This window comes from Bacillus rossius, chromosome 1 (genome assembly GCF_032445375.1).
Source record: "Bacillus rossius redtenbacheri isolate Brsri chromosome 1, Brsri_v3, whole genome shotgun sequence".
NCBI classification, from domain to species: domain Eukaryota; kingdom Metazoa; phylum Arthropoda; class Insecta; order Phasmatodea; family Bacillidae; genus Bacillus; species Bacillus rossius.
Genome location: NC_086330.1, coordinates 25,651,831 through 25,679,701, shown reverse-complemented (window position 1 = coordinate 25,679,701; position 27,871 = coordinate 25,651,831). Strand labels below are relative to the sequence as shown.

The window sequence follows — 27,871 nt, the reverse complement described above, 5'->3', positions numbered from 1 at the left end:
CGCCGAGCGCACCCGCAGGGGCGCCTGATAGCCGCGGCCGTCCCGTCCAGAGACTAGACTCTGCAGTGCGCGGGACTGTCACTCGCGAGGAGATGGAGAAGGTGGTCCGGGTCGCATTCCTGCTCGCTGCCGTGGGCGCAGCCACGGGCGTCAGTGGCGTGAGTGCCTGCAACTTTCAAACCAAATTCAACCAACAGCTTCCGAGTCCCTCCGCGACTGCAGTCTTTTTTTTTTTGTTTTGACGTGATAACGTCTTATATAAATCGATGAAACGCCGGGCTGCACGCACTGAAAAAGCATGACTCATTGTCACGTTCCGCCTGAGCCGAGCGCGCGAGAACCTGCCAACCACCGTGCGAGAAAATCTTCTGTAACATCAAACAGGTTAAGGCGGGCTTTTTAACTGATTGTTCGCGGTATTATATTTAAACTAATTATTTAAATTTAAATTTTGCAAAAACTGTAAATAATATTTGAAAATTAAAAAAGTATGCAATTTTTTCATCAATGTTTTCTTATGGCGTTATCACGTAAAATTATCGTCCGTAAACCGACTTTACAGACAAGGCCCCCCCCCCTTTTTTTTTTTTAAATAAATGACATTGTAACAACATGAGTGATTGAAATGTTGGAAATCCAATTAACTAGGGATGAATAAATTAGTCCATAAATGTCTCTTTTACATTTCAGACGGTGAAGGATGATGAGAATACACCAAAAGTTATTGTGGAGGGGGGATGAAGATGTCCCGAGATAAACCCCACCGACTCGCAGCAACGTCCGCCACGTTTCCTCACTTGTAAAAATATCCGTATTTCACCACAACCACCGAGAGCTTTATTAAATCACCGATATTTACGCAAATAATTCATCTAGAGGAACAATTACTTTAATTTTTTCCACAAAGAATCTAACCCTGCACTCCCGGGTTCCAAGCGGATTGACACGCCATGACCACAAAAGTTTTATTCCAGTTTGGTTTCCAGTATTATAGAAATTACACGTGTTCTAAATGTCACAGGACACGAAGTGAGAACTTACATAACTAAAAACAAGTCTAAAAACATTGGGTATGACAGAAACCTTTACACTTAGGGAAAAGTGAATGCTCGAATTGACAGCTGTTTCTCTATTTGTGTGTAACCCTAGTGAAAAATTAATCTATTTAGAATTTTGTGCACCAGTGAGAGCTTTGATTATATTACTTCGAACATTTTTTTCTGATTGTATTGTCAGACACATAACGTGTGCAGAAAACAATAATCCCAGTAACGTGGTTTCAATTTCGACAGGTGATCACGAAGTGTTTCTTACCATTTTATTTTAAGTGACCGCTGTAGAATGTGTGTTATACCATTCTACTTCTAAATATTTGTGGATAGTGGCGATAATATTTTTATGGTTTGAAATATATTTTTTTATTTATATATTACTTGGCTAAGAAAAGTCAGCAAAATGACAATGTTAACCATCACAAAATTTTAGTTCCTAATTTCGTTGTATTTTATGATTCATTCTGTCATACCTTGTGTAAATTCACGTATCACATAAGTGCAGGCACTTTGACGATAGCCATGGTACCTGATGCGTAAATGGAAAGCATAACCATTGAAATTAATAATTTATTAGGGTTCAGTGTGCAGCAAATATATGTTGGGGATTATTTTTTTTTTTAATTAATTGTTTTACGTCGGTGAATTTTATGCCGTCAAGCGGAGAAATCCCGTTCATATTTTTATAGTGTTACATTCTATAGTATATTGCTTCATAAATCAAATATTAAAAACCTAAAATCAAAACGGCATTTAGCATCATCTGGCAAATTATCTGATACTGGTGTAGATTGAGCGATATCCGTTATTTCTCAAGGAATATGGGCTACAATTGCTATAATAAATCTGAAGATTTTAAAGTATTTTAGAAGGACAGTTGCAATTTTGTTAATACAATGGTTGATTAATTTTTTTATACTTAAATATTTCTATATTAATAAAAACGTTTATGTCTGCCTATAGTTCGCGTCATGAGGAGACGGTGAGACCTAGAGGAGTGAAATTTGGTAAGTAGATTCTTCAGCGTGACTCGGTTTGCACCTCGGAGTGACTTTTAAGAAAAACCAATTTAGTTGTTTTTATTTAATTTTGTTACCAATTTTTTACCCTATTTTTTTATAACCACCATGGAAATAATATTGTATTGTTTTTGTTTTATTCACTTGCGCATCTTAATCCACACACTCTGCAATCATCTTTTCCATCATATTGATGTATTATTGGTTAAATTAATGTGAATTGGAAGGCCCTTAAAAACGATTGAACCCAAAATTGGCGTCTTTGATTTATATTTCTTCCGGTGATCTTATCTTTCTTCTTAAGTTGATTTCAAAATGCGATTTAGATCTTATATTTTCTTTCGAGGCACGGCATTGGCATGCCCATGAGGAGGGGCATACATAATGAGCAGTGCGTGTGTGTTCTGCCTGTAGACTGTCGTGGCGAAGCAAGGGTGCATCAGCTAGTAATTTATAAAGAAAAAAATCCCATGCCAGGAGACAGCTGCATGCTTACTCAATAAACTTAAACTAAACGGCCTAACACCAGGTAATTGAAATTTCCTTATAGCGTAGGCAATTGAACCACCAAAAGTTTCAATAGTTTAATTACCTGGCCTTGTTGGTTCTGTATTTTTTCGAGTCTTTAAAACTTCGGGTACACAGAGCGCCATGGTCACTATGTTCTCTATTTTCGTTATGTTGGCGATCCTGGCTATGTCGCCGGGTGTTTGGTTCTCGGCTATTTTTATAAACGTCGCTGACTTCGCGCATGCGCAGTTAATAAAACCAACATCTGTTTACGCACGTAATTGGGCTGTACTTCTGCGTTTGCTTGCTATGGTTTTTTTTCTCTGTATTTTGCCTTAAGTAATTTATATCGTCGGGAAATTTCATTGAAGAAGTACAAAACTATCCATGGAATAAATATATGGAAGAATATAGAAGGCAGGATATGCAGGATAATGCCTGGTATTTTATTTTAAGGAAATGCTAACAAACTGAGTTGTATTTACTCTGAAATTATCTATAAATCTTACGTCGTCTTCACACGCATCTGCTTCATCAAATTATGATATTTTTAAAATGATTTTCTTTTTGGATTAAATTTATAAATACATTTTTTTTTTGTTTTACGTTTACATACGTCTAACCAGCAGAATATCGGAGTTTTCGGAATTATCACTCGAACCCCACGGCATTCGTCTCTCCAACATCGTGATCTGTCTGGTTACCTGGCGCAGCGAACGTAGTATACAAGCGAACATAGCCTAGCTTTCTGTTTGGCCTCACCTTAACTGATTTGTCCTCAAAATACTGTCATTTCTAAACAGAATTGACCTTAGCTGACAGATTTGTCAAGTTTCAATAGGCTGAAGCGTGTCAAGACAACTGCGGTTTAGTTGAAGACGTTCACAAAACTTACGAAAGTGTTCGGAGGTTAAGTTATAGTTGAATGAAAACACTAGATTTTCCGGGCTCTTTCGTTAAGATGCCTTAACCCGACCAAGCCACGCTGATGAATCACGCCGTCTTATATTAGTTATATTAATTGCTGTCATATTTGTCCATTGGATGTTGTTTGTTGTTTTTATACCAGATAGATGTTGGTACACAAATGTTAGTTCTTGTTTTAAAAATAGCAATTAAAATTGGAAGTTTATCCATTTTAACATTTTACCTTATGTTACAAAAATGCAAACCACTTAATATGTTACCGCGCATAAAATAGTAACGTTGTTTTATCTTTAATCATACATTTGTTTTAAATATTTTATTTTTCAGACGAGCGAAGAAGATAACATGAAAGCAATGGAAATTTGCATAAAGAAGCTCAAATTTGATAGTGGTGGGTACATGTTACATTAAAAGAAGAATATTTTTTTTTTACTCTTCGTGGCATAAATTATGAAAAATTGTTACCATTTTGTATTTACAATTTTATAATAATAAATTAATATGTTTTTTTTTTCAGAAACTTTAGAAAATATTATGTCAAAACCACCATCGGAGGATGATGAAAACTCAAGGGTAGGTTACGTTTTTGTATTTTTATGATATTATCTAATTCATCTTTTCTCATAACAAATAATTTTCATTCTGGAAAAAATTTGTACATGAAAGAATAGTAAACTGAATTTTCAAAAATTTTTGCTAAATATATATCGAAAAAATTATGTTTTGTATCTTACTTAAATCTTAGATTATACAAACTTTTTCTAGTTTTCTCATGTTAACAATACATAACTGGTGGTTTTAAAGTACATTGAAAAAAGGTTACAATCATGAAAGATATTTTTTGGAGGATCTTTATGACCATAAAATATTTTGCAGGGTTAAATTTCCAAAATATTTTGTCAGAGTATTACTCAATTGTCACAAATTACACCTGTCTGCTTCTCAGAGAAGGCAATGAAATGTCATAACCTTATAGTCAATAGAAGCTCCTTAAATTTTATGTTTAGGAAAATGAGTGGTGAGAAAAATTTTCCAAAGCCAATTAAATCTGGTTTTGAAAACTATTAACTAACTCTGATTTTCTTATAGTTACCTATTATAAAATGTAATAACAGTGATAAAATTTAAAATATCCATCTTTATATACCAATCTTGTTGGGAAAAAAATGAATATATCAAAATATATTGTATTACCTTTATTCTATGACAATAAAAATTGGAGCTGTTAAAATATATAACATAGCTTTTTGGTGTCAATGTAATTTCAGAATTTTAAATGCAATCATATATCTCTAATATCTAACTATATAGAGGTCAATAGTTACATTTTATGTATAGTATCGTTTTAGTATCGTTATCAAATTGTGGAGGTTTAAAAAGCTAACAAATCAACAAAAATTAATGTGTTATCAAACCTTTGCTCTAAAATAAGGATTATTGTTTTTTATTTATTTATTTTTATTCTTTTGAAACCTCTTCTATAACTAACCTATTTTATAAGACTGTATTTTACATTATATTCAGTAATATTTATAATAAAAAATTATATATTAGTTTAATGGTAAAGTATATGTATGTAACAAGCTAAACAGTAATTTCTCTTTCAGTGTCTCATTGAATGCACCATGCAGAGTCACAAAATAGTGAGTATTGAATGTTTTTCAGTAAGCTGTGCCTATTTACAAGTGAATTTTGTAAAGATTTTCTGTCTCATGGTAAAATATATATTCTCTGAAGAAACTTCCAGACCCACTGTTGAGGGATCTATCCATTAAAATTAAAATTTTCAAAAATAAATTTAACCTCTTTATATAAAAATTTACTTAAGCAATGTATAAATTATGTAAAATAATGAGGAGGTTATTCAATAAGCAGTTTACCACTTATAAACACTTGGTTCATGGTTTTTTGTCACACAATTTATACCTTAGTGATTAGATAGTTTGTTAGTCTTTCCGAGAACACTGTTCGGCTAACTGTGGAGAGATTTACAACCACTTATATCAAATTATTATTAAAATGATATTGTAAATAGCAATCTTATAATATGTAATAATTTCAATCAACTGTGAGAAAATAAAAAATTCAAAAAATAGAAACCGGTATTCTGAGCTACATATGATGATCGGCTTATTCATTTACAAGCAAGTCTAAAGATATTAATATATGTGATTTGTTTTATTAATTCTGCTAATTATTACAAAATATTACTGATAGTACGCCACCATGTCAGTCATATATTACGAATTTAACTCCTGTGACAGGTACCAAATATTTATGTACCTACATGATATGTATGTACGGTTATTAAAAAGAAAACGTTTTAGTTGTCTTCGTTCACCCATAGTTTCATATTTTTTCCATCAATGATTATGATATATTATCATGAGCGAACCATCTAACCCTATTTAAAGTTCACTGTCCAAGTATTGTAAAGCATTTTCCTGCGTAACGGTTGTAAACTCCTTCCATAAATTTATTTAAAATTGAAATTTTACAACTCTCTCACAATCCTGTTTTACTGCTCGATGAAAAAACCAAATCAGGTTTCATCTGGTATTGATCCCGTATAATGAGCATTCATACTCCATTTGCCACTGATTTTCATTACGGATTTCATGTAGCAAAAATATACATAAAAATCATTTTACTGATTTCTAATATTCTCTTCCACAAACTCTTCGAAGCGTAATATAGGCAATTTTTTACATTAAAATGCTTTAAAATTGTATGTCATATCATCTTCATGAAACACCTATATCTGAGTGACAAACTCTTTTGCCCCTTTATAACTTTAGAATTTTGAAAGCGGATACTTTTAAGAAAAATAAACATAAAACGGATAAAACATATGAAGTAGTTAACATATTTAATACTGATGAAAGCCTTTTCATTTAAAAAAAAATTTATGTACTAACCGATTTTTACTGATATTGTTCACCAAGATAACTGTAATGTGTATGTCACAATAATGCTAAACCAGCCCTGCTAATATTTTCACCACGTAGTAACACTTTCCCGAAGCCATCAAACCCTTTCCACGTAATAAAATGCCACTTTTAGAGTTCGCTCTCCCTAATACCCAAGAAGGTAAAAGTAGTAGCATTTTATAAACATTTATTCATCATTAATTTGTTTTCCAGGACACCACGAGAGGTTGAGTTGGGTTATGTTGAGTTGTGTTGGGTTAGGATCGGTTAAGCTTTCGGTCTACTCCGTACCACAAACCTGCATAACACTGCATCACCACTGTAAAGAAACAAATGAACTTAAGTGCCGCATATACGTCAACTGTAGTACTGAACTTTACGAAACGGCTTTGGCTTCAGTGCCTAAGTTAATGTTTTCTGTACACGTAATTACTCGTTTCTTCGTAATGATTGCCCATCTGGGCAAATGTGAACAAGTTCCATCTTAAGGCAAGTGTCTCTCCGTGCAATAAACATATAGGCGTAATATATTTGCGATGATTCTTCCGATTAATTTAGGTAAGTAATTATGATTTTCTCACTTTTAATAGTTATTTTTTACTACCTGTATTTTCCTATTAAAAATTAATAATTTTTTAGTTGATATATTGAATTTTTGTCATTTTATTTTGGCGAATTTATTTACCTAAACTGATGTAAAATACATTTTTTAAATGAAATTTATTTCTTACATTCAATATATGTATGTATGTTTAACATTTATTTTGAAAGTACTTTCTCGCTGATGAGATATTTATAACTTATTTTCGTGAGTGTTCTTAAAGGGTACTTTTTATTGGAGTTTCTGACAGTTAAAGATAGCCGTGCGTGGACATACAAACAGACAGATTCCTACACATATTGATACGATACGCATGCATGCATACATACATATACGTATGCACACTCACGCCATCTTCATCGATACTTCCACAGACGGATGCAAGTAGCTATAAAATTTTACCTTACGCATAGTTACGAATAGTTTGTGTAAATGAAAATGTTTTTTTACTAATAAAATTGTTCGATATGGAACAAGGTTAATTTTGTATTATAACATACAGCTGTGGTAATTCGACTTACTAAAAATTTATGGAGAAAAATGCAACTTTAAATATAATAAAAATTATGTGAATGATATTTTTATAGCAGCAATTTCAGAAGCTAGGTCTATTTGAAGTAATAATTCCGACAGCCTGATCCGTTTGGATAGTCAGTGTCAAGTTCGAACAAGTTTTGACCTGTCAGTCGACTTCAAGAGCCGGAAGAGTGAGGTCGTGTTTACCGTGTCTGTCGCGTATCGTGAATTTCTAACAACGCGTCAACATTAGGTTTTGGTTTCATGTTGTAAAAAGTGCTAAATGTGATAATTTGGTGACTCTGAAGACTAGTTAAAAACGGTATGAGCTATCTAATAGAGGAAATGAGTCGGTTGAAGACGAGCAACGTTCTGGACGTCCTTGGACCACAAAAATAGACGAAAAAGTACAAAAAAGTGGCAAAAATGTTTTTTTTTCTTTAAAAAATGCGATTAACTATTCTAGAGCTTACCGACGAACTGGTCCGTCCAAAGCATTTTAACCAATAATTTGCAAATGAGAAGAGTGAGTGCGGAAATTGTTCACCAGACTTTTGACTGGTGAACGGGATTGAATAATCTTTTTGGTGCATATCTGGACTGCATGGCCAAAATAATAACTGGAGAGGAAAATTGGGTGCATGACTATGATTCCGTGACGAAAATTCAGAGTTCCCAATGGAAAACGAGTGGCTCTTCTTGCCCCAAGAAGGCACGTCAGCCAGAGTCTAAAGTCAAGGTCAAGCTCAATATATTTTTTTTTCGATAGTGAGGGCATAGTGCGATCAGAGTTCGTTCCAAGGGGAACAACTGTAAACTTAGAATATCACAAGTCCGTACTGAAACGTTTGCGAAACTATGTATGGAGAATTATACCAGAAAAAATTATCATTCCAACGCGCAGTGTCACTTCTCGCTTCTGATCCGCGGGTTCTTGGCCGAACAGAAGGTTCCTATCTGTCCACACCCGCCTTACACTCCGGATTTAGCACCATGCGACTTCTGGCATTTTCAAAAATCAAAACCGTGCTACAAGGAACACGTGCTGACACCATTCCTGATATTTCGAGGGCCATGACGCAGCAGCTGAAGGCCCCTCCGAAAGAAGCCTTCCAGAAACGCTTCCAATAATGGAATTAACGTTGGGATAACTGCATCGCTAGCCAAGGAAATGTTTTTTTGGAAGAGACTGGTTCAAATTTGATTTAAACTTATTACTTTGGTCGTAATAAAATTATTCACCGTATTTTTTTATCACACCACGTATTAATTACGTTTACGCTTTGAGGGAGTGTTCATAAAAATAAAATAATATTTTATGTTTTATACATGCTACCAACGTCATAGTATATCCGGTTCATTGTTTCAATGCTGATTTAACCTTGTGCATTAAGTTTTATAACATTATATTGTTTCAAACACACAATGTTGAGAGAAATTAATGACAAATTTTATTTTCAGCTCATGAAAGAGTATCTTGATCTACTGCAGTTCGAGAAATATATGATCAAATCTCTGAGCGAAGCCAACGAGGAAGTAGGACAGAGACTGCCTGCTGAGTTCATGGATCGTGCTAAATCATGTGGTTTACAGAGTAAGTTTAATATTTGAACTAGTTAACCCTTTAAATTAGTATATTTATGCTAGTCTTACGTATGTGTAAATTTTCAGTCAAAGAAATGGCAGTAAATGGAGTTCTAATTTACAAACAGGGGAATTTTTTACCATTATATCTTAGGTATTTTTTCCGTTATTTGAATACCAATCAAATAGATTTGAAAAATAAAATTACATTTTTCATTTTAATAACTTAAGTATTGCAGCCATGGTAATTATTTACCAACCTTAAGTTTGGTTTAAAAAGTAAGATGTGAGCGAGTCTTTTAGTACTCGCCAGAGATGTGTAACATCGAACCTCGGAAACGAGCAAATACACTCACTATACGATTCTCGGACACGAAATTTAACGAAGAATTCTTTAAAATAATGCCGAGCGGGGTAAATATATACGCAAATTGTGTTTTCAACTACATTTCTTGAAGCGAATCACACTTAGTTTCTGTACCCACCGCTAGAATTCTTTACCGGAACAGCTAAGTCGACTATCGATTCATTCGATTTGCAGAAAGAAATAATTAAAACTATTCGTTTAATGAAACGGCTCCGATAAAAGCGAAAAAGATTTGAAAAAATACTAAACCCCGACTTTGTATCTGATTGTCGAAAAGGAATTTGATTATAAAAATACTGCCCATTTTATTAAAATTCAATAAAAATTTAATACTCTAACGTTTCCCTTTGTCTCTATGAACTTTGGTTCGTGCACCGTTGTTACACATTTCCGTTCCATGCGACTTCCGTTAAATTCACGAGAATACTCTTACCAAATGTCGTAAGTTATAACGAGAGCTAAAATGTTACACATTTAAAAGTACAAAAATATTGCACGTATATATAGCAACACACACACGCACATACATATGTATATGTGTGTATAACAGTTGTAGAATTGCAAAAAATTATTATAATATATTTTCCTTGGACATTGAACCAATTCGTTTATTTAAATTTAATGAGGTATGATGAAATAATGAATAATATATAAAGTTACTGAGAGTTCTTGAAAACACTAACCTTATTTTGTGTGTTACCTCCCTGTGTGGTAAAATTGCAAGTAGAAGTTTGTAACCACACGCAATGTTCCTTTAACTATAGTTAAGTAAATAAACGTTTTAAGGAAAACAGTAACTGTAAACCACGCTGTATTTTAGTATTATTGTCCAGTGTCTATAGTATAAGCAGTTTGAGTTTCTGCATGTATTTAATTTGGTTGTCGAAAGATAATTAATCAGCTACAAAATAAACTATAACACTTATTTCTCACAAACATGAAAATCTCAAAGTATTTAAAGCTAATACGTGACCAACAAAAAAAATTGTAACGCTGATTTAAGTGGACACAAAATATCACGTTGCAGGTATACTCACAATTACGTATTTAATGTCTCATCAAATAATACGAGTATATCCTTATTTGTGTCCCAAAGAAATTTGAGTGAGATATATATTATCTACCTAAAGCTACTCTTTCAAGTTACAGAGAAAAACTAACATGATCTCGGAGGATTATATTTATTTAAGAATTATTATGTTCTGCGTAAACATATTTGCAAATTCTTCACGCCCCGGGCACTGAGCATATTCTTACAGCCAGTTCGTAGGACGACGAGAAAGCAGGATGGAGGCTACTTCCTTCAGCTGAAGAGGGGATGAGAAAGGTAACGAACTCAAAGCGGAAGACGAAGGGAGGCTGCAATTCAGACCGAATTGGTAAATTACCCCTGGGGGTTCGCTCGTGCCGGGAATTCAGAAATGTGTCAAGCGTGTAGCTTCCGCGAATCTTCAAGCATTCCGAACGGCCTCGTACTTGGAAATGCGGAAATATAAAATGAAACGTCACAGTTTCATACAAGTCGGTAATTATACATAAACAACCAACATATTAAATATGTATTCATTTAGCTAAAAATTGGCCAGTAATGTATGAGAACATATTTTATTGTCAGTAAAAGTTTAGACAGTTGAAACAACATATTCCTAGAACGAATATGTAAAGCCAAGGCTGAAAAAAAATATATATATGTCCAACCAACTAGTATTAAAATACGGTCTTCTGATCGGTCCAACATATGTGCGATAAAATACACTAGTTATAAGTTATACATTCATACTATACCTTAGTACAAAGCATTACATAAATGTGTTCAATGCTTACACACAATTTTTTACTGAAAAAAATTTGCTAAGAATAATATTCATAAATTACTATATATATATATAGTGAAAGCAAATACTGGTTTAAGAATTCATAATTTATTTTACCTTTACTTTCAACTCCGCGTGAATTATATTGCTTTGAACATACATATTCCTTATACTTATGGAAACTGTTTTAATTCTACCTACTGCAATTTCACTCGAGTCTCGATTTTTATAAATATTATTTTCATTCTTCATAATGCTCACCATTCCAAAGGGTGTTATGACTTCCTAATTTTCTCCAACATTTTGCATAAATCCTGACAAAATCACATGGCTTCTTTATATTTTATCCAGTGCATTATTAGCTGATTTAATTAATTATTTAATAATTTAATTTCGCGATTTTGACTGGCGTATGGCTATGTTTTCAGAGAGCCGGTTTCCACTTACATAAGAATGATCTTCAAATTATTCAACGTCACTTTACTATGTCTTGCGTTATTCTGAAAGGTTTAAAAAAGGTACTGCTTATTAGAACATTTGTTGTTTTCTGAAACGTTTCATTTGGTTTAATATATAATAAAATAAGAATATCCTTATGAGCAAAATAATTATTTGTATAGCCATGTCGTGGTTTTGCATGATCTAGTCTACAAATGGATACACCTTTATTCCAATGCTAACTTTAAAATGTGAGGAAAGGAAGAAAAGAAGTTAAACATGATCAAAACTTTCAAAACTCCTCACTTAACTTTGAATCATCCACATGCCTACATACCCGAATTTCTAAAACCGTCTACTTTCATTCTTGCTGGAGAACGAGATAAGACAATATTGCGTGGGGTATCGTACGAGAAATCCAGATTAGCTAACACCGGGTTTCTCGTGCATTCTAACTACATGAAGTCAAACAATAAATGTAATATGTTAAACAGCAGACTTAAGTCAACAAAATTAATGCACCAAAACCAAACATAATTAGCCTTTTAATTCACATTAGTTTGTTGATTTCACATTCTCTGAATGATTCTTGCATTGAAGAAATTTTTTTTTTTAAGTTTTATTTTCGCAGTCTTTTTACACCACCAATAAATCTCAACGTCTTAGGAAAACTGCTGCATCCGTCTTTTATGTCATAGTTTGTGTTTTCCATTATATTAGTTTAGTCTCAAGCAACTGTTTTGTTTCGTCTGTTCTTTCGTCGTTGTGATTTCCAGAATATGTGTTGAGTCTCATCGGTGAGTTCACTTTTGCATCGCTGTGTTGTCTTTATGTTGCCCATATTATCTATTCAGTTGGTCGGTAGGATGCTTGGCTTGTCCAAGGTCTGCATTTACTGTTATTGCTGCAAATGTCTCGTCGTTGTGTTCGGCTGTGCCGTGAGATTAATTCTGACGAATTCCTTCAATGAAATTACAAGTGCTGTACATGTATTCAACATAGAGATCGGCTGATGTTGACTTGTATTCTGTGTGTTTGTGTATTCATATATTAAACCGTTATTGATGTTTCTCTATGACATACAGCTTAAACCAGCAATGTCCAAAAATTTATTTATATCAAATTTATTGATTTTAATGACGTTAGTATAGGCGTGCCTTCAAATGGAACGTAAGTATAGTGTAATCAACCGCGTTTAACTTTCGACATGCGGTTGTAACTTTCACGCACTGGATTATAACTCAAGAGTTTCGCAAAAATTTTTACACACCTCAAGGAATAAATATCAAAATTGATTATCGGATATTTTGCTTCACGCCATTCATTGCTAGTGTGAGAGATCTCAAAATATTAGTTAGTAAAAATTCTCAATTTTCCTTGCTGCAAATTTTCTAAAACCAAACAAAGTTTACCGAGATATAATATTGTTGTGTTCTCAGGAAGAGGAGAAATTCATAACACTGGGGTTGTAGAATTATGCACCAACGATTTGTACGAATTTATAAACAATCCACAAGCGTCGTGTAGTAAACATTAAGCGATAATAATGAACTTCAAAGCGACAAACCCCTTATTTACTTTGTTGGAATAAGAATGTATGCTTTTAACTATATTCTTACTAATATATTTGAAAATTTATTCGAAAAATCACAAATATTACGATGTGCTTAGTGAAAGAGCGAATGTCAAACTTGTAAACATCCTCCACCGACACGAGGTTACGTGGGAATCCCAATTACAGTAATGGCATATCAATTAAAAATGACGTAGTTTTTTATGCATGGTTAAGTTATAAAAGAATGGAATAATCATTTTTTTTAAATGTGCACTTTACCACTTTGCTACTCGATTGTGTTCCAACAAAGGTTTTATCAGATTTCTGTAGTTTTTCATTCCAGGAAACCGACTGTCAGAAGCTTTGAGTTTATTTTATGTTCCTCTAGAAATATTAATTTTTAATTTAGTCTTGTATTACTGGACTTAGTCTTATATTACTGGACTATACCTTAGAAAGTTAAATGAAATATTCCTTATTTTCAGTTCTCAAAATTACCCTTATACATATAGCATGACTTCTTCAAGAACAAAAATATTATTTAACAACTTTTTAAGCACGCTTACCATTTGTAACAAAATGGTATTTTATAGGAAATCCTTACGTTAAAACATGGCATTTTAGTGGACCTGATGAGACATTCATAATAATTTTGACATGAATATTCTTATTTCGCTGGTATTTCAAGCGTGAAACTGTAGCGAATTTTTTTTTTGCAACCATAATTGTATGTTTGTTACAGGAGGAAAAGGAAAGTGCGTAACCGGATTCAAGATTTGGAAATGCCTCTCTGATTTGACTCTACCCTAGTAAGTTCTTACAGCACAACTTTCTTTTATATTCGTAAAAGTAATTTATTACTATGATAATATTTATTCATTAACATACATTTAAATTTAGGATGTATTGAAGAAAATGTTACCAAGCAACATCATTCTAAAAATTAATGATCGAAAATCTCAATAAAGGTAAAATAATTCTGTATATTGGTAGACATGAATGATAAAAAAAATCATCTGAAAACGCGTAACGCATATTTTAATATTATAACTAGGGATGATCTAGTCAAATCCTCAAATCCTCAAATATCATCAAATGTTTAGTAGTCTAAGGATTTATATCGAGTAAAACGATTCGAAGAAAAATATTAGAGAAAATAAAGTAAATTAAAAAATACAACACTGATTACCTCTAAAGTTTGCTAGAACAGTTTTTTCTACGTGTATTTCTTGGTACCATTGCCCAATATATTGTACTTTGAACATGTGATTATACAAACAGAATCGTAATATGTTTTGATCATTGAAACTTAGTTTGTGAAACAACCATTGAACGGGTAGTATTTCTAACACCATAATAATATTTTGCGTTTATTAGGATTTTTTTAATTGTTGACCATTGACATCTAGATTTGGATTCAAAGGGTTGTATTCGAGGTGCACTCTGGGACTATAAATCGTTAATCGGATTCGAGAGAATTGTATTTTGACCCATTACTAGTTATAACGTAATTGTTAACATCTTAAGCAAACTTCATTACTTAAATACTATTATTTTTTGACATTAATGTTGGTTGTCAATTCAGCCGGGGGTTTGTCACCGCTTAAAACTCGTAGACTATGTCAGCTACAGAAACGAGTAAATGTATCTTAGTAGAGCAGACTTTGCTCGTGGTCGTTACGTATGACTCACCCGGTTAACATCTGCAGTTATGACGTAATGAGCGTTAGTGGGGAGAGTGACACTGATAAATGTGACTCGTGAGTGTAATAGACCGATTTATGTTATTTAAACTTTAAGTTTCTCGCGAGTAAGCACTGGGTGGTGCTAATTTAATGGAATAACTATAAAGTTACTAACTTTGGTTTCGGATCCATTAGTCTCAAAATTCCTAGGCGAAAACGGGTTATGTTGGAGAAAAGAAAGAAAATAAACAAAAAAAAAACCGAGCAGAAGTATTTAAAAATTCAGAGCTGTCGAAGGTATCAGTAGTATATGTTGGCCGGTCCGGCGCCTGAGTTCTGGGTATGGAGTCAGAGATGCTGTCCGCCATTTTGGATTGTGACATCAAGGTGGCCATATTGGACACAAAATTCCTCAAATGTCCTAAAAACTTCCCTATTTCGAAGGTTAAATTCCCGTTTTAAGGGAAAAATTGCCGTTTTATTCCTCAAAAATTCAACCCAAACAAAAAGAGCAACGTTTCTAGAATCCTAGATGGCGGGTGTGACGTAAGCATTTTATTAAAAATTTTTTTGGAAATTTTTATTAATTGTTGGGTCAAAAATTATAGATTTCGTTTTTACATTCAAGGTCGTGACCTTGGCGCCTTAGGTTGGCTTGCTTTTAGGATACTAAAGTCGTTTTTTGGAATTAGGATTCTTTCAAAGGCAAAATTCTTTGAAGTATTTCGAATTTTTGAATTTTTAAGGAGTAAGACGAGAAATTTTCCCTAAAAACGGGTATTTTTCTATCGAACTAGAGAAATTTTTAGGTATTTAGAGAAATGTTGAAGAATTTTTGAATAATTTTAAGGAATTTTTAGTCCGAAATGGCTGCCGTGACATCAGAATCCAAGATGGCTGACAGTGTCGCCGACTCAACACTCAGAACCCATGCGCCGGACCGGCCAACATATACTACTGGTATCGAATGAGGCAGAAAGTAGCCGAGAGAAATGAGCCAGTGGGGCAAAACGAGCCCCCGAACGAGGCGCGAAATTTGCTCTCGAGCGAGCCTCAGCCGTCTGCCTCGCGAGAAGCGACGGGGAAGGCAGGAAATTGTTTGTTAATGGACGTGTGATGATTCTGATGTTGATGTGGAGTCATTTGAGCCAGTGTTTGTGAACAATGGGTCGAATTTTTCGTGGTTAGCTGTTGCAATATTTGCTGTCACCATTTTCTGGCAAGTAAGACATTCATCTAATTCACGTCAAAAAATAAAGCAACATCATTTTTTTAAATTATTTTATTTATTTCATACACAACGTTCCCGTTAAGATCGATAGAAAATCATGAAACAAATCCCTGGCGGTTGTAGACCAAAACACAGCCTACCCAATATTTTTGACGTGAATACATCTTTAAAATCGCTTCCATAGCGGGGGGCAATTCAAAAATTTTATTACAACAAAATCGGGGGAGACTGTTTGGTGTTGCAGCTACATATCTATAATCTCCATCCAAAATTTAAATACACCACTGGATAGCTGAAGGATCAAAGAATTCGTTACGCTAAGTGAGGACTGTGACGCATCGCGCGCGGTGGAGGGGGAAGCGCCGCATTTTGAGGTCATTTTGCTACGTTTCGAGATTTCCATTTAGTATAACTTTTGACTCCAATAAAACACCATTTGACCGAGTGAAGCATTGCCGGGAACGTAATAGAATGAATGCGGCCGAGCGGATCAACGACGGTGCCAGTACATCTGCAGCTGGGGCGGTTGAAATTATGCCAGTGGATGATGACTTCTTAGTGTTCAAACATGATTATAACAGATATAAAATAGCGCATTTTATATTTTGTATGGAAAATATTACCCGTTACGTACACGTATTCAAGTACAACACACGGGACAACCCATTTTTTTTTAATTTCCCAGTCACAATCAAGAGTATTTCGTAACATTAGAGTGAAGGACCAAGTTGACATAGTGGTAAGACACTCGACTCACACTCCAGAGCGCCGGGTTCAAATGCCGATTTGGCGATCGTGATTTCGAGTTTCCAATGGTTACCCGTAAATAAATCCAAGCATGTGTTCCTAGCCGTAGTTCATAGACGAGTTCTTCCCCAGAATCCCAGTACTGTATCGTTGAGAGAGTCATCATCTCTAATTTTCCCTAAGTCGACCAGACGTAGACTCCGGCTTAAATTAAACTTAAACGTGGGAGGACTGTATGATACATGTCTTCGTTCAAAAATCAAGTTCGTCGGATAGCAGCTCGTGAGATCGCGATGCATAGGTATGTTTCAGTCCGACTGTTATCGTAATTGCGAGACTCTATTGGTTCCAGGGAGGAGGGAGGGTTGCTCCTCTCCCCGATTCGGGAGATGGCCCGATACCGTCAGGTGCCCGACTGCGACCCGGGAGACGTCCTTATCCGTCGGGAACTTCGCCGTCGCTCCGGTGGCGAAGTTGGCGCGCGAATTAAGCACTCCTCCGGGGATCCGGGGGGGAGGAGTCCCACACCGACGCAGTCTCCCACGTCGTGAACATCGCCCGAGCCGAACACGGTAGCGGCTCCACCTTGGCGTTACGAGGGGGAACAAATCTTCTTCCCACACAAAAATTAAAGTACCAACTGATAATTCTTCATTTTCTCGACCCCTTACTTTTAAGTAAGGCTAGACGGGTCGTTACCACAACGCCGAAATACCACAACGCCGAACGTACAATAACGCCGAATGCCAAATTGACCGCAACGCCGACAGCTAGAAAACTGCTGTGTAACCACAACGCCGAAATACAGTAACGCCGAAAAATGTTGCTGAGGGGAGGGGGGGCCACAGGAGCAAAATGAAAGACAACTGAATGAATTTGTGTGCTAACCTTACCTAACCTAACTTTTGTGGCAGTCCTGCAATGACATTTTTCGGCGTTAATGTATTTCGGCGTTGTGGTAATTCGGCGTTGTGGTAAACAGCAGTTTTCTAGCTGTCGGCGTTGTTGTCAATTTGGCATTCGGCGTTGTGGTTTTTGGCGTTATTGTACGTTCGGCGTTGTGGTATTTCGGCGTTGTGGTGCGTCCCCAGGCTAGACTCTCAATGATCCGTTGTGTCCGTCCGTTCACCATATGTCCGTCCGTTGCCAAGCCGAGCGATTCACAATCAGCCGCACGTTCATCATAATATTTTTCTACTCGGATGCTGCCAAGAATTATTAAGGCTTAAATATTTTTTGAGGAAATTCGTCTTGTAAAGGTTTACCCGTTTGACGATCATGTACGTCTAACATAAATGACTTAAACTAACTCTTAAATATTTATTTTAATATTGTTTAGAGTTACCGTGCATTTAGAATCATTTTCGTGTCTCGGACAATTTATTTTTCAAATATCTAACTTGAAACGTGTTCACAGGCAAGTTAAAAAAATAACACAGAAGCAGCTAGACAAATAAAAAAAAACTAAAAATCCTTTTTAAAATAAAGTCAATGCCTTTCAGAAAGTTTTGAGGTAGTAATTACATCCGTCCGTCCGTCGAAAGTTAAAGATTGACAAGGTTTTTAAGGACGAACGGTGGAATTTTTCTGGCCATCCGATTGGCTGCATGTCACGTGATTAATGCACGAACGGGTGAATGACGTATGACACGGATCATTACGAGTCCAGGTTGACTTTCTTCTACCGCATCATTTAAGGCGGATTAGGCCCCCGCCCAACTTTTCAAATATTTTTTCCACAGCTTGCGAAAGAGATGCTTACAGTAACACTGCAATTTATTAAATTTTCTTTACAGGGATTAATATTTATCTTTGTGAAACCAACATTCGTTTGCTGAGGTAATTATTGTGACAGTTGCATTTGCGTCCGTTAAATAGTAAATTATATAATCTCTGAGTGTACAGACTAAAGAGTGTTTAGTATCAGATTTTGAGAAGGAAAATAACCTTGGGAAGATACGATTCACGCTTTGACGTGCCAAAAAAATAAAAACTGATAAATAACTCGAACTTTGAGTTGAAATAATAAATTTAAAAACCCAGAATGTCGCTAACTAAATAATTACACCTGAAACTTCATGGACCAACGAGAAAGTAGGCTCAATCAAATATCCTTACCACGTTCCCAGTATCGAATCACAAATAACGTGCAGTATAAAACCATGTGCCGTACGAACAACGAATCGTGCGATTATTTACAGTTGGTGTTTGTATTCTTCCAGTACACATTTACGTCACACTTTTACAATTTTTTTTTAGCATATACTTTATGTCATTCATAGGGATTTTAAGTTTACGTAGAGATGATTAAACAGGCGAACCGTTGGCATTTAGTTTTCTGACGTGACAACGTATAATAAATCGATGAACGCCGGCTGCACGCACGAAAAAGTGTCTCGTTACGCACATTGTCCCGTTGCACTGTGTCCCATTACGCTCATTGTACGCTTGCGCCGCATCTATCTCTCTTCCACTCAATTGGAACAACCATCGATTTGACTTTTTCGAGGCGCATTAAACTTGAAACACTCCCATTCGTTTCCTACTTCTCCTATCATCGTCCTATCCTTAACAGAGTAACACAGATTGGAAGAAGTTAAATAGCAAACACGTATCAAAGTTATAGTTAAAATAATCTCTTCGTTAAAGTAATAAACATATTTGAATTAATGAGTGCAAATAAAAGAAAATGTATCAATTAAATTATAGATTTCATTTCACTCCTTCTTTGTATCCATACAAAATAGTGTTAATTCAATAAAAATTATTCAATTTTATTCATAACAAGTATGCAATCATTTCATCAATGTTTTGTTATGACATTGCCACGTTAAACTATCGTCCGTAAACCAACTTTACAACCAATTTTTTTTATATATAAATATATTTTTTTACAATTACAAATATATCTGAACTCGACATTAATGAGTTTAAAAGTCTAAAGAGTGAGTGGAGCGTCAATGACATGGATTGAATCATACCTACGTGACACCCTGTTCGTACCACGCTCAAGCTCCGTGGCGTCTGATCTCGCGGGGTAGCCTACGATTCACTCGTCCTTCTGGACATACCAGAATACTCACGTTGGCAAGCCTTCTTTCAACAGACGAGAGAGCCAAACTTCCGATCGTGCATCTTCGGTTTTTTTTTTGTTCATGGTAAATAAATATACAACTCATGATAACTAATGGTTAAAGACCGGAAAAATTCGCGTATTCATTAGGCTATAGGGTAGAATTCAAATACATATACCTCTTAAATGATTTTGCTATTGGCTTACTGTTAATCTGGATGCATCTCAACCAATTATAAACCCTCAACCAAAGAAGGATCGAATCACATACAAACCAACTGAGACGACTTACAAGTCAGCAGCCAATGAACTTGCGTTATTTGCCCGAGTATACAGGAGAATGTGCAGTCTATCCCGAAGGCCATCGAAACCGCAAATTTTTCCGGTCTCTACTAATGGTCAATTAGGTTAGGTTAGATACATTATAAATACTTTAAAACATCGTGGACGGTTGATTTGGTTAGGATAGCTACATCAAAGATACTGTGAAATCATGTTAACGGTTTCCCCCAAATAAACACACCTGTTGTGGTACGGAAAAAAAAAGCTAGCATGAACTTCGGGGAACTTCGGTTTAAGCTCTCTCATCTGTTGAAAGAAGGCTTGCCAACGTGAGTATTCGGGTGTGTCCAGAAGGACGAGTGAATCGTAAGGCTTCCCGATCTCGCGGCAGCTGGGGTGACGACGGCCGCACGTATAGTGTCGCTCCTATGGGTTCGGCGTCGGGCCTCGGCTTCTACTCGGGCGGCTCCCGACTGCCGGTTTGGCCCTTCTGCGCTGTCGTCACGGCGGCGAGGACGAGGGCGAAGGGTCGTTACCACAACGCCGAAATACCACAACGCCGAACTTACAATAACGCCGAATACCATAACGCCGAATGCCAAATTGACCGCAACGCCAACATCTAGAAAACTGCTGTGTACCACAACGCCGAAATACAGTAACGCCGAAAAATGTTGCTGCGGGGAGCAAAATGAAAAACAACTGATTGAATTTTCGTGTGTTTCTTAAATTTATCTTAATGACGAAATACCACAACCTAACCTAACCTAGGCTATCCTAAACTAGCCTAACCTAACCTAACCTTATACCTAACCTAACCTTTGTGGCAGTCCTGCAATGACATTTTTCGGCGTTAATGTATTTCGGCGTTGTGGTAATTCGGCCTTGTGGTACACAGCAGTTTTCTAGCTGTCGGCGTTGTAGTCAATTTGGCATTCGGCGTTATGGTTTTCGGCGTTATTGTACGTTCGGCGTTGTGGTACGTCCCCGAGGGCGAAGACCTCCCATAAAGACCCACTTTTTAGGCAACAATGGCTGATCATTCGACCAAGCGCTGTCCCACAGTTCAGCGCCTGAACACGACGCGGTGAGGCCTGCTAACCCGTGCGCTGCGTGCGAGTCGCAACAACACGACTACGCACGGAGGCTCGAGACGACGGCACATCGGGCTCCGGAACCACCCGAAGCGACCCCCGATGTTGAACTAACATTTGAGTCTTTCCGGGGTTGTTTAGAATCGAACCTGCGACCCTCGCCTCGTCGGCGGTGACGCCTTGGCGTTCACGGCCACGGGGTACCCTGCACAATATTTGGGCCAGTTGTTAAACGTGTGGCGGGAACGGTCAGTCACCCCACGCTTAGACTCATTACAATTTGTAATAGGTCCGCTGAAGTAGACAATGTATATTTCAATGAGGCATGAACTTCGTCAAACTTCAAATGTGTGGTGGATAATTATTAGAGACCTGCAAAATTCGCGGATTCATTTGGTGATAGGCTAGAATTCAAACACATATACCTCTTAGATAATTTTACTATTGGCTTACTGTTCATCTGGACGAATCTCAACCAGGTATAAACCCTCAACCAAAGAAGGATCGAATAACAGACAAACCAGCTGAGACGACTTACAAGTCGGCAACCAATGAACTTGGCGTTATTTGCCCGAGTGTACAGGGGTATGTGCAGTCTATCCTGAAGGCCATCGAAACCGCGAATTTTGCAGGTCTCTAGTAATGATGCACATTCTAGTCGACACTTATGACTACGAATTAAGTTAATTTTACTCTAATTTTATATATTACAATGTAATCATATATTAACAGACGCTACAAATCATTAAGAAGGCGCGGTGGTTGAGTGGTTAGAACACTCGCATCCCGGTTATTTCTCAAGTGGGAAACAACGCGGACGTTGCTGTGGCCTGTGTGTTTTCTCGGAGTACTCCCGCTTCCCCCACCAATTTATTCCTTCGCTGCTCCACACCCCATCTCATCACACCTCACGCTTTCTTCAGGCTGTCCAGGACGACAGGTCTGTTTCTTGTGTAGGGTAGCTGGCGCCTATGAATGTCAAGCGGGAAACTATGTGTCGATTTTCCTTTTCACGTGAATATACGTCATTAAAATTGCTTCCATAGTGGGAGGCGATTCAAAAAACGAATGATAACAAAATCGGGGGATACAGTTTGGTGTTGCAGCTACATATCTATCATCTCCATCCAAAATTTAATATCACCACTGGATAGCTAAAGGATCAAAGACTTCGTTACACTAAGTGAGGACCATGATGCATCGCGCGGGGTGGAGGGGGAAGCGCCGCATTTTGAGGTCATTTTGCTGCGTTTCGAGATTTCCCTTTAGTATAACTTTTGACTCGGAGAAGCTACGATGTTCGTTTATGTTTCAGTCGTCAGCTCTCATCACATTCTATCGATTTCATATATAAAATATTAGTGTTAAATAGTTACAGTGAATATATATGATGATGAAATAAAAAATAACGTATTTTTTTGTATAGAAAATCTTACCTGTTACGTACAACACACGGCCGTGTCCATGACACAGCCACACGCCATATTTTTTAATTGTAGCTATTTCTTAAGATTTTTCTTCATAAAATATCAAAAAGTTAAGTTAAAATAATAATTGGCAAAGCTTGGCTGAAAGGGTTAATATTTAATTTACCATCGAATTCTTTGTTCGACTGTAATTGAGCTTTGTACGCACGCCTAAGATGACTGCATTTGATGATATCTACAACAATTCCGAGTAAAAGTATTGTTCTCAAACCTAGTGTGAAAAACCAACCAATTATTACGATAAGATAAGGCGATCATGAAGTAGCTTTCTGCGATTAAATTCAAGGTGCGACGCGTGATTCAAGTTAGAATAGCGACGTCGCTCTCAGCAGTCCGAGATAGCGCGGGCAAGCTCACTGTTGTCGAAATAAATGGATGCCGAAAACCAATCAAATTAAATCTGCAATATTTACTTTGTACTTTGATGTATATTCGTTCACTCGCAGTTGTCGCAGTGGTCAGCGATCTACAGCAGTAAAATCATGCACTGTTTCTTTCACGCAGAGAAACAATTAAAGAGTGGTTCATGTAAAATTATATGTGATGTACGTTCAAAGTTGTAAATACACTAGACCTGATTCGCCACGAGCCTGCTAGTTCACAAAAAGATGATAGTACTCGTGTAAACAAACCACCTTCGCTTCTTAAAACATCACAGCAGTATTGACTACTATTTTCTTTAAAGAATTATTAAAATTCTAAACATGTCTAGGAATTATTTTTTTTTTTAACTTACTTCACATGGTGTGATATTTTACGTCAAATGAATCGGTAGGATTTTATTTTTCACGGTTACACACAAATATATAAGACGACATCCACCTGCCAACCAAACTTGGTTTATCTTTATGAACTCGCATTATCACGAAAAATTATCTGTTACAGCCACTAAAATTTCAAATTTCAAATTTTTTTTATTTGTTCACGTGTCGGTACTTTCTTAATTCAAGGTTCTTATCATGTTTTCATAATTGACCTTAAGCAGCAGGATCTTTGAAGACATGTGTTTGATTTCAGTTCTGCTGATCTAATTTGTTTGGTTTTTTTGAATTCTTACTAGCCATTTTATTCGATAGATATTTGTTCTCGTGAGATAAGAAAAGTGTCTCATTAAGTTATTTAGAAATGCAAATACCGAAGTGCAATAATCTAACTCGATGAAAGGTGAATTTAGCATTAACAAACTTATATCACAATCTACTAATCGCAACCTTCGTTTCATCTTGTTCTCTTTCTAGAAGCTAAGAGCATAGGAGCTAGCAATATAGTTAGTATTATTTTCGAGAAAAACAATGAGGAATTAAACATGTGATTAGGTCTAGAATATTAATTATTTACCAGGCCATTCTATTGCCTCATAAATTAGAGTAGTTTTATAATTTATAGCTGTCGTTAAAAGACTTTTGCCAATCGGGTATAACTGCGGTTTGAAACGATTTCCCATTTGCATTCCTTTACTATAAAATTTTTGCAGTACTGCCACTGCTCAGACAAAACGTATTTTTTAAATCACAATTAGCTTTTTTAATAAACATCTGTTGCGGAATCAGTACATGAGCTTCATCTTTCTACCAACGACTTCACAACGATGAAGATCCATACTTGCCTTTCATTGCTTTATATCTTCTTAGCCTGAAGATGTAGAAAACGTATCATTATCAAGTAGCGGAAAGCCTATTGTGGTACGATTCCCGTGTAGGCTATAAAAATACAATTTTAAGTTTGATTTATATCAAGGTATTTTCTGCCAGTCATTACGTAGGAGCCTCTCTATCATCATAGTTAATTCCCATCCTGCATCTTTCAAACTTTGTTGAAGTCACTGCCTACTAAATTGATAAAAAAACGTGAGCATATGCCTGAAAGAATAAGTAAGTAGTCAAAGATTTTCGTTGCCTGCCTAATGCAACTGACGCATGCAAACAGCCGTAATGTGGCTATGAACGGTAACACTGCATTAAATACTGGAGTTCATAATTTCCTTGATTTGAAATATACGAACGGATATTCTTTGAGATGTATGGGTGGACTTACTCAGTTTAAACTTCTCTCTTATACCACCCATCGTTCAATTATGTTTCCATAAATATCACTTCCATACAGCTACGTTAGAAAATATTGTTTGTGAAAACGTTCCACAATGAAAATTGTAATTGGCTTCAAATACACATTTTGTCATGAGAGTAGCTTTTCTTCTCTTAAACAAAACGAAATTGGTGCATTTGGACTCATCAACGCGCTTAAGGAAAGTTATACTGTTTTGTTTGACCACACTATTAAATTTTAGCGCCTCCTATGACCACTCTCCTTTCGAGCATAACGATGTTCAATGCAGGTTAATGTTAGCATATATTATTACTTGCGCTCAGAGACGTAGCCGAAGGGATAGAGAAAGGGTATGAATCATACGCATTTTCCCCTACCCATAGCTCACTTTTAGATATATATATTTCAATTTATGTATAATTTATTTAAAACAACGTAAAGTATATCACTGAATTAAAAAAATTGGTTGTCTGTAAAGTCGGTTTACGGACGATAGTTTAACGTGAAAACGTCATAACAAAACATTGATGAAATGATTGCATACTTTTATGAATAAAATTGAATCATTTTTATTGAATTATCACTATTTTGTATGGATACAAAGGAGTGAAATGAAATCTACAATTTAATTCATAAATTTACTTTTATTTGCACTCATTAATTCAAATATGTTTATTACTTTAACGAACAGATTATTTTAACTATAACTTTTATACATGTTTGCTATTTAACTTCTTCCAATCTGTGTTATTCTGTTAAGGATAGGACGATGAAAGGAAAAGTAGGAAACTAATGGGAGTGTTTCAAGTTTAATGTGCCTCGAAAAAGTCAAATCGATGGTTGTTCCAATCGAGTGGAAGAGAGATAGAATCGGCGCAAGCGTACAATGAGCGTAACGAGACAAAGCGTAACGGGGGGACAATGCGTCGTCATATTTCGTGCGTGCAGCCGGCGTTCATCGATTTATTAGACGTTGTCACGTCAAAAATTTACCTCAAATAAATAATAAATACACAGTAAACGTGACCACGTTCGAGAACCTCAGACCACACCAAGGAAGGCGACCTCCGTGCCCGCAGTGTTGGAGGTGGATGACGTAGTCAGTCACGCGCGGGTCTCGTGCTCAGCTTTACGGCTGTTTGCGAGCAGCCGGGCAGCTGCTGCTGGTAGTTGACCGCGGATGTACGACCGCAGTTACGCCCGCTGGGAATACGTCCATTGCCCGGCCGAGGGAATGGTCTAGCTTGTCCTCCTCGACCGGGTCTGGTTCTGCAGTTTCGGGCTGAACGTTTACAGTCTGTGACTCATTATGGTAGGAAATAACGATAACGTCCCGTCATATTTCGTTGGTTGCTTGAACAACAACTTGTTGCCTTCTTTTAATGATATTATCATCACATGTATGTCATGTTAGGGTCGGATAAATAATATTAAATGATGAGCGGAAGATTTTTGTGATTACACACACCCCCCTTCAGTTCATGAAAACTGACGCAAAGATCTTCCAAAGCTATAATTTAACAATACGTTGACATGTATAAAAAAAATATAACAGTAAGTCAGGCTATTACGCGAGAATACATTGCGTTTGGATTTTATCAGTCTATTATCGCAATTCCAATCCACCCTCAATTTTAACACTGTATGATAATCCCAGTGTTTTAAAAAGCAACACAAATCATTCTCATGCATAATTGCGTGTTTAAGTTGTACTTCGCAGAATTTTACTTAAACGTTGTCTGGTGTGTTTGCGTGAATGTAAAATTATCCAATGTAGTCAAAGAGTTTTGGATTTAGTTGTAAAAATATTTAAACTGAGTTGAAGTTATTTTCTTAATAATACAGTATTTGCATCTCCATAAAACCTGACACGTTTGCGGTTTAACAAGAGCAGCATTCTTATTTGCTGCAGGAAAAATTTTGCATAAAATCTGCAAGTCAAACCAATTACTGTCTATAAAGTTATGTTAATTTATATATATTATGTATGAACTGTTATTACCAATAACTAGAGACCTACCAAATTCGCGGATTTATTGACCTCTAGGATAGACTCCACAGTCCTTTAAATACTCGCGGAAATGACACCTGTTCATTGGCTACTGACGCGTGAGACGTCTTAACTAGGCTGTCCGTAATTCGGCACTTTCTTGGTTTAGTGTTTCCCATTGGCTCACAGTTCCCCGGATAAAATGTGGGCCAATCGCAGAAGCGGTACGAAGGTATAGTTGTTTTGATGCTAGCCTATCGCAAAATGAATCCGCGAATTTTGCATGTCTCTACCAATAACTCATCCTATTGGAACGGTCATTTGTTTACTGAAAATTAAGAACACGTCCATCATTGAAAGAAAACTTCACTTGAGAAAAAGATTTATAAATGTGTCTCGTCAGAGATTTTTTTCAATCACTATGGAAATGTATGTTTGTTTTACACAACACTGACACGAAATGATTTTGAAAATTTCAGAAATTTACTTTTGGAGTTACAAAAAAAAATATTTTTCTTGATTAGTTTTTGAAAATAATTGATACAATAAGTACGCCTGACGTTGAGAATTTTAGCCAGTCACTCCCACGTCAGTCTGCATTAATTAATTTTTCACAATACAAGCGAAGGCGCAAATTGATCTAGACAAATATTTTAAAATATGTATCTGTAATAAGTTAATAACATATAATGCTCTTTTAAAAATATATAAAAGGGTATGTAAATAACGTGCATATAATCTTCTTTCTTTTTCAGTTTTGTTGGTGGTATAACCACTGTCACCATCTGAAAGAAGATCGAGTTAATAAAATATTCGTAATGAATACCTCTGTTTATAATCGACTGTAGTTTGGTAACCACAACTTTACCTTTTGTATTTACAGTTAAAATAAAATAAAAACATTTAACAACAGTAGATTTTGG

General features: G+C 36.0%; 1 protein-coding gene across 2 annotated transcripts; it reads left to right on the top strand.

Moving 5' to 3' along the window:
* The first annotated feature begins 47 nt into the window (after positions 1–47).
* On the top strand, positions 48–27,863 carry LOC134533392 (uncharacterized). 2 transcript variants are annotated; one of them, XM_063370923.1, is made up of 8 exons: positions 70–158; positions 2,016–2,059; positions 3,836–3,899; positions 4,026–4,081; positions 5,116–5,151; positions 9,017–9,149; positions 14,056–14,122; positions 27,704–27,863. In XM_063370923.1, the coding sequence occupies exons 3-8, from the start codon at positions 3,854–3,856 to the stop codon at positions 27,735–27,737; spliced, it is 372 nt and encodes a 123-aa protein (XP_063226993.1). In that variant the 5' UTR covers positions 70–158; positions 2,016–2,059; positions 3,836–3,853; the 3' UTR covers positions 27,738–27,863. The 2 variants fall into 2 exon arrangements, with proteins under 2 accessions (XP_063226986.1, XP_063226993.1); XM_063370916.1 differs by lacking the exon at positions 2,016–2,059 and having other exon boundaries at positions 48–158.
* The last annotated feature ends 8 nt before the right edge of the window (positions 27,864–27,871 follow it).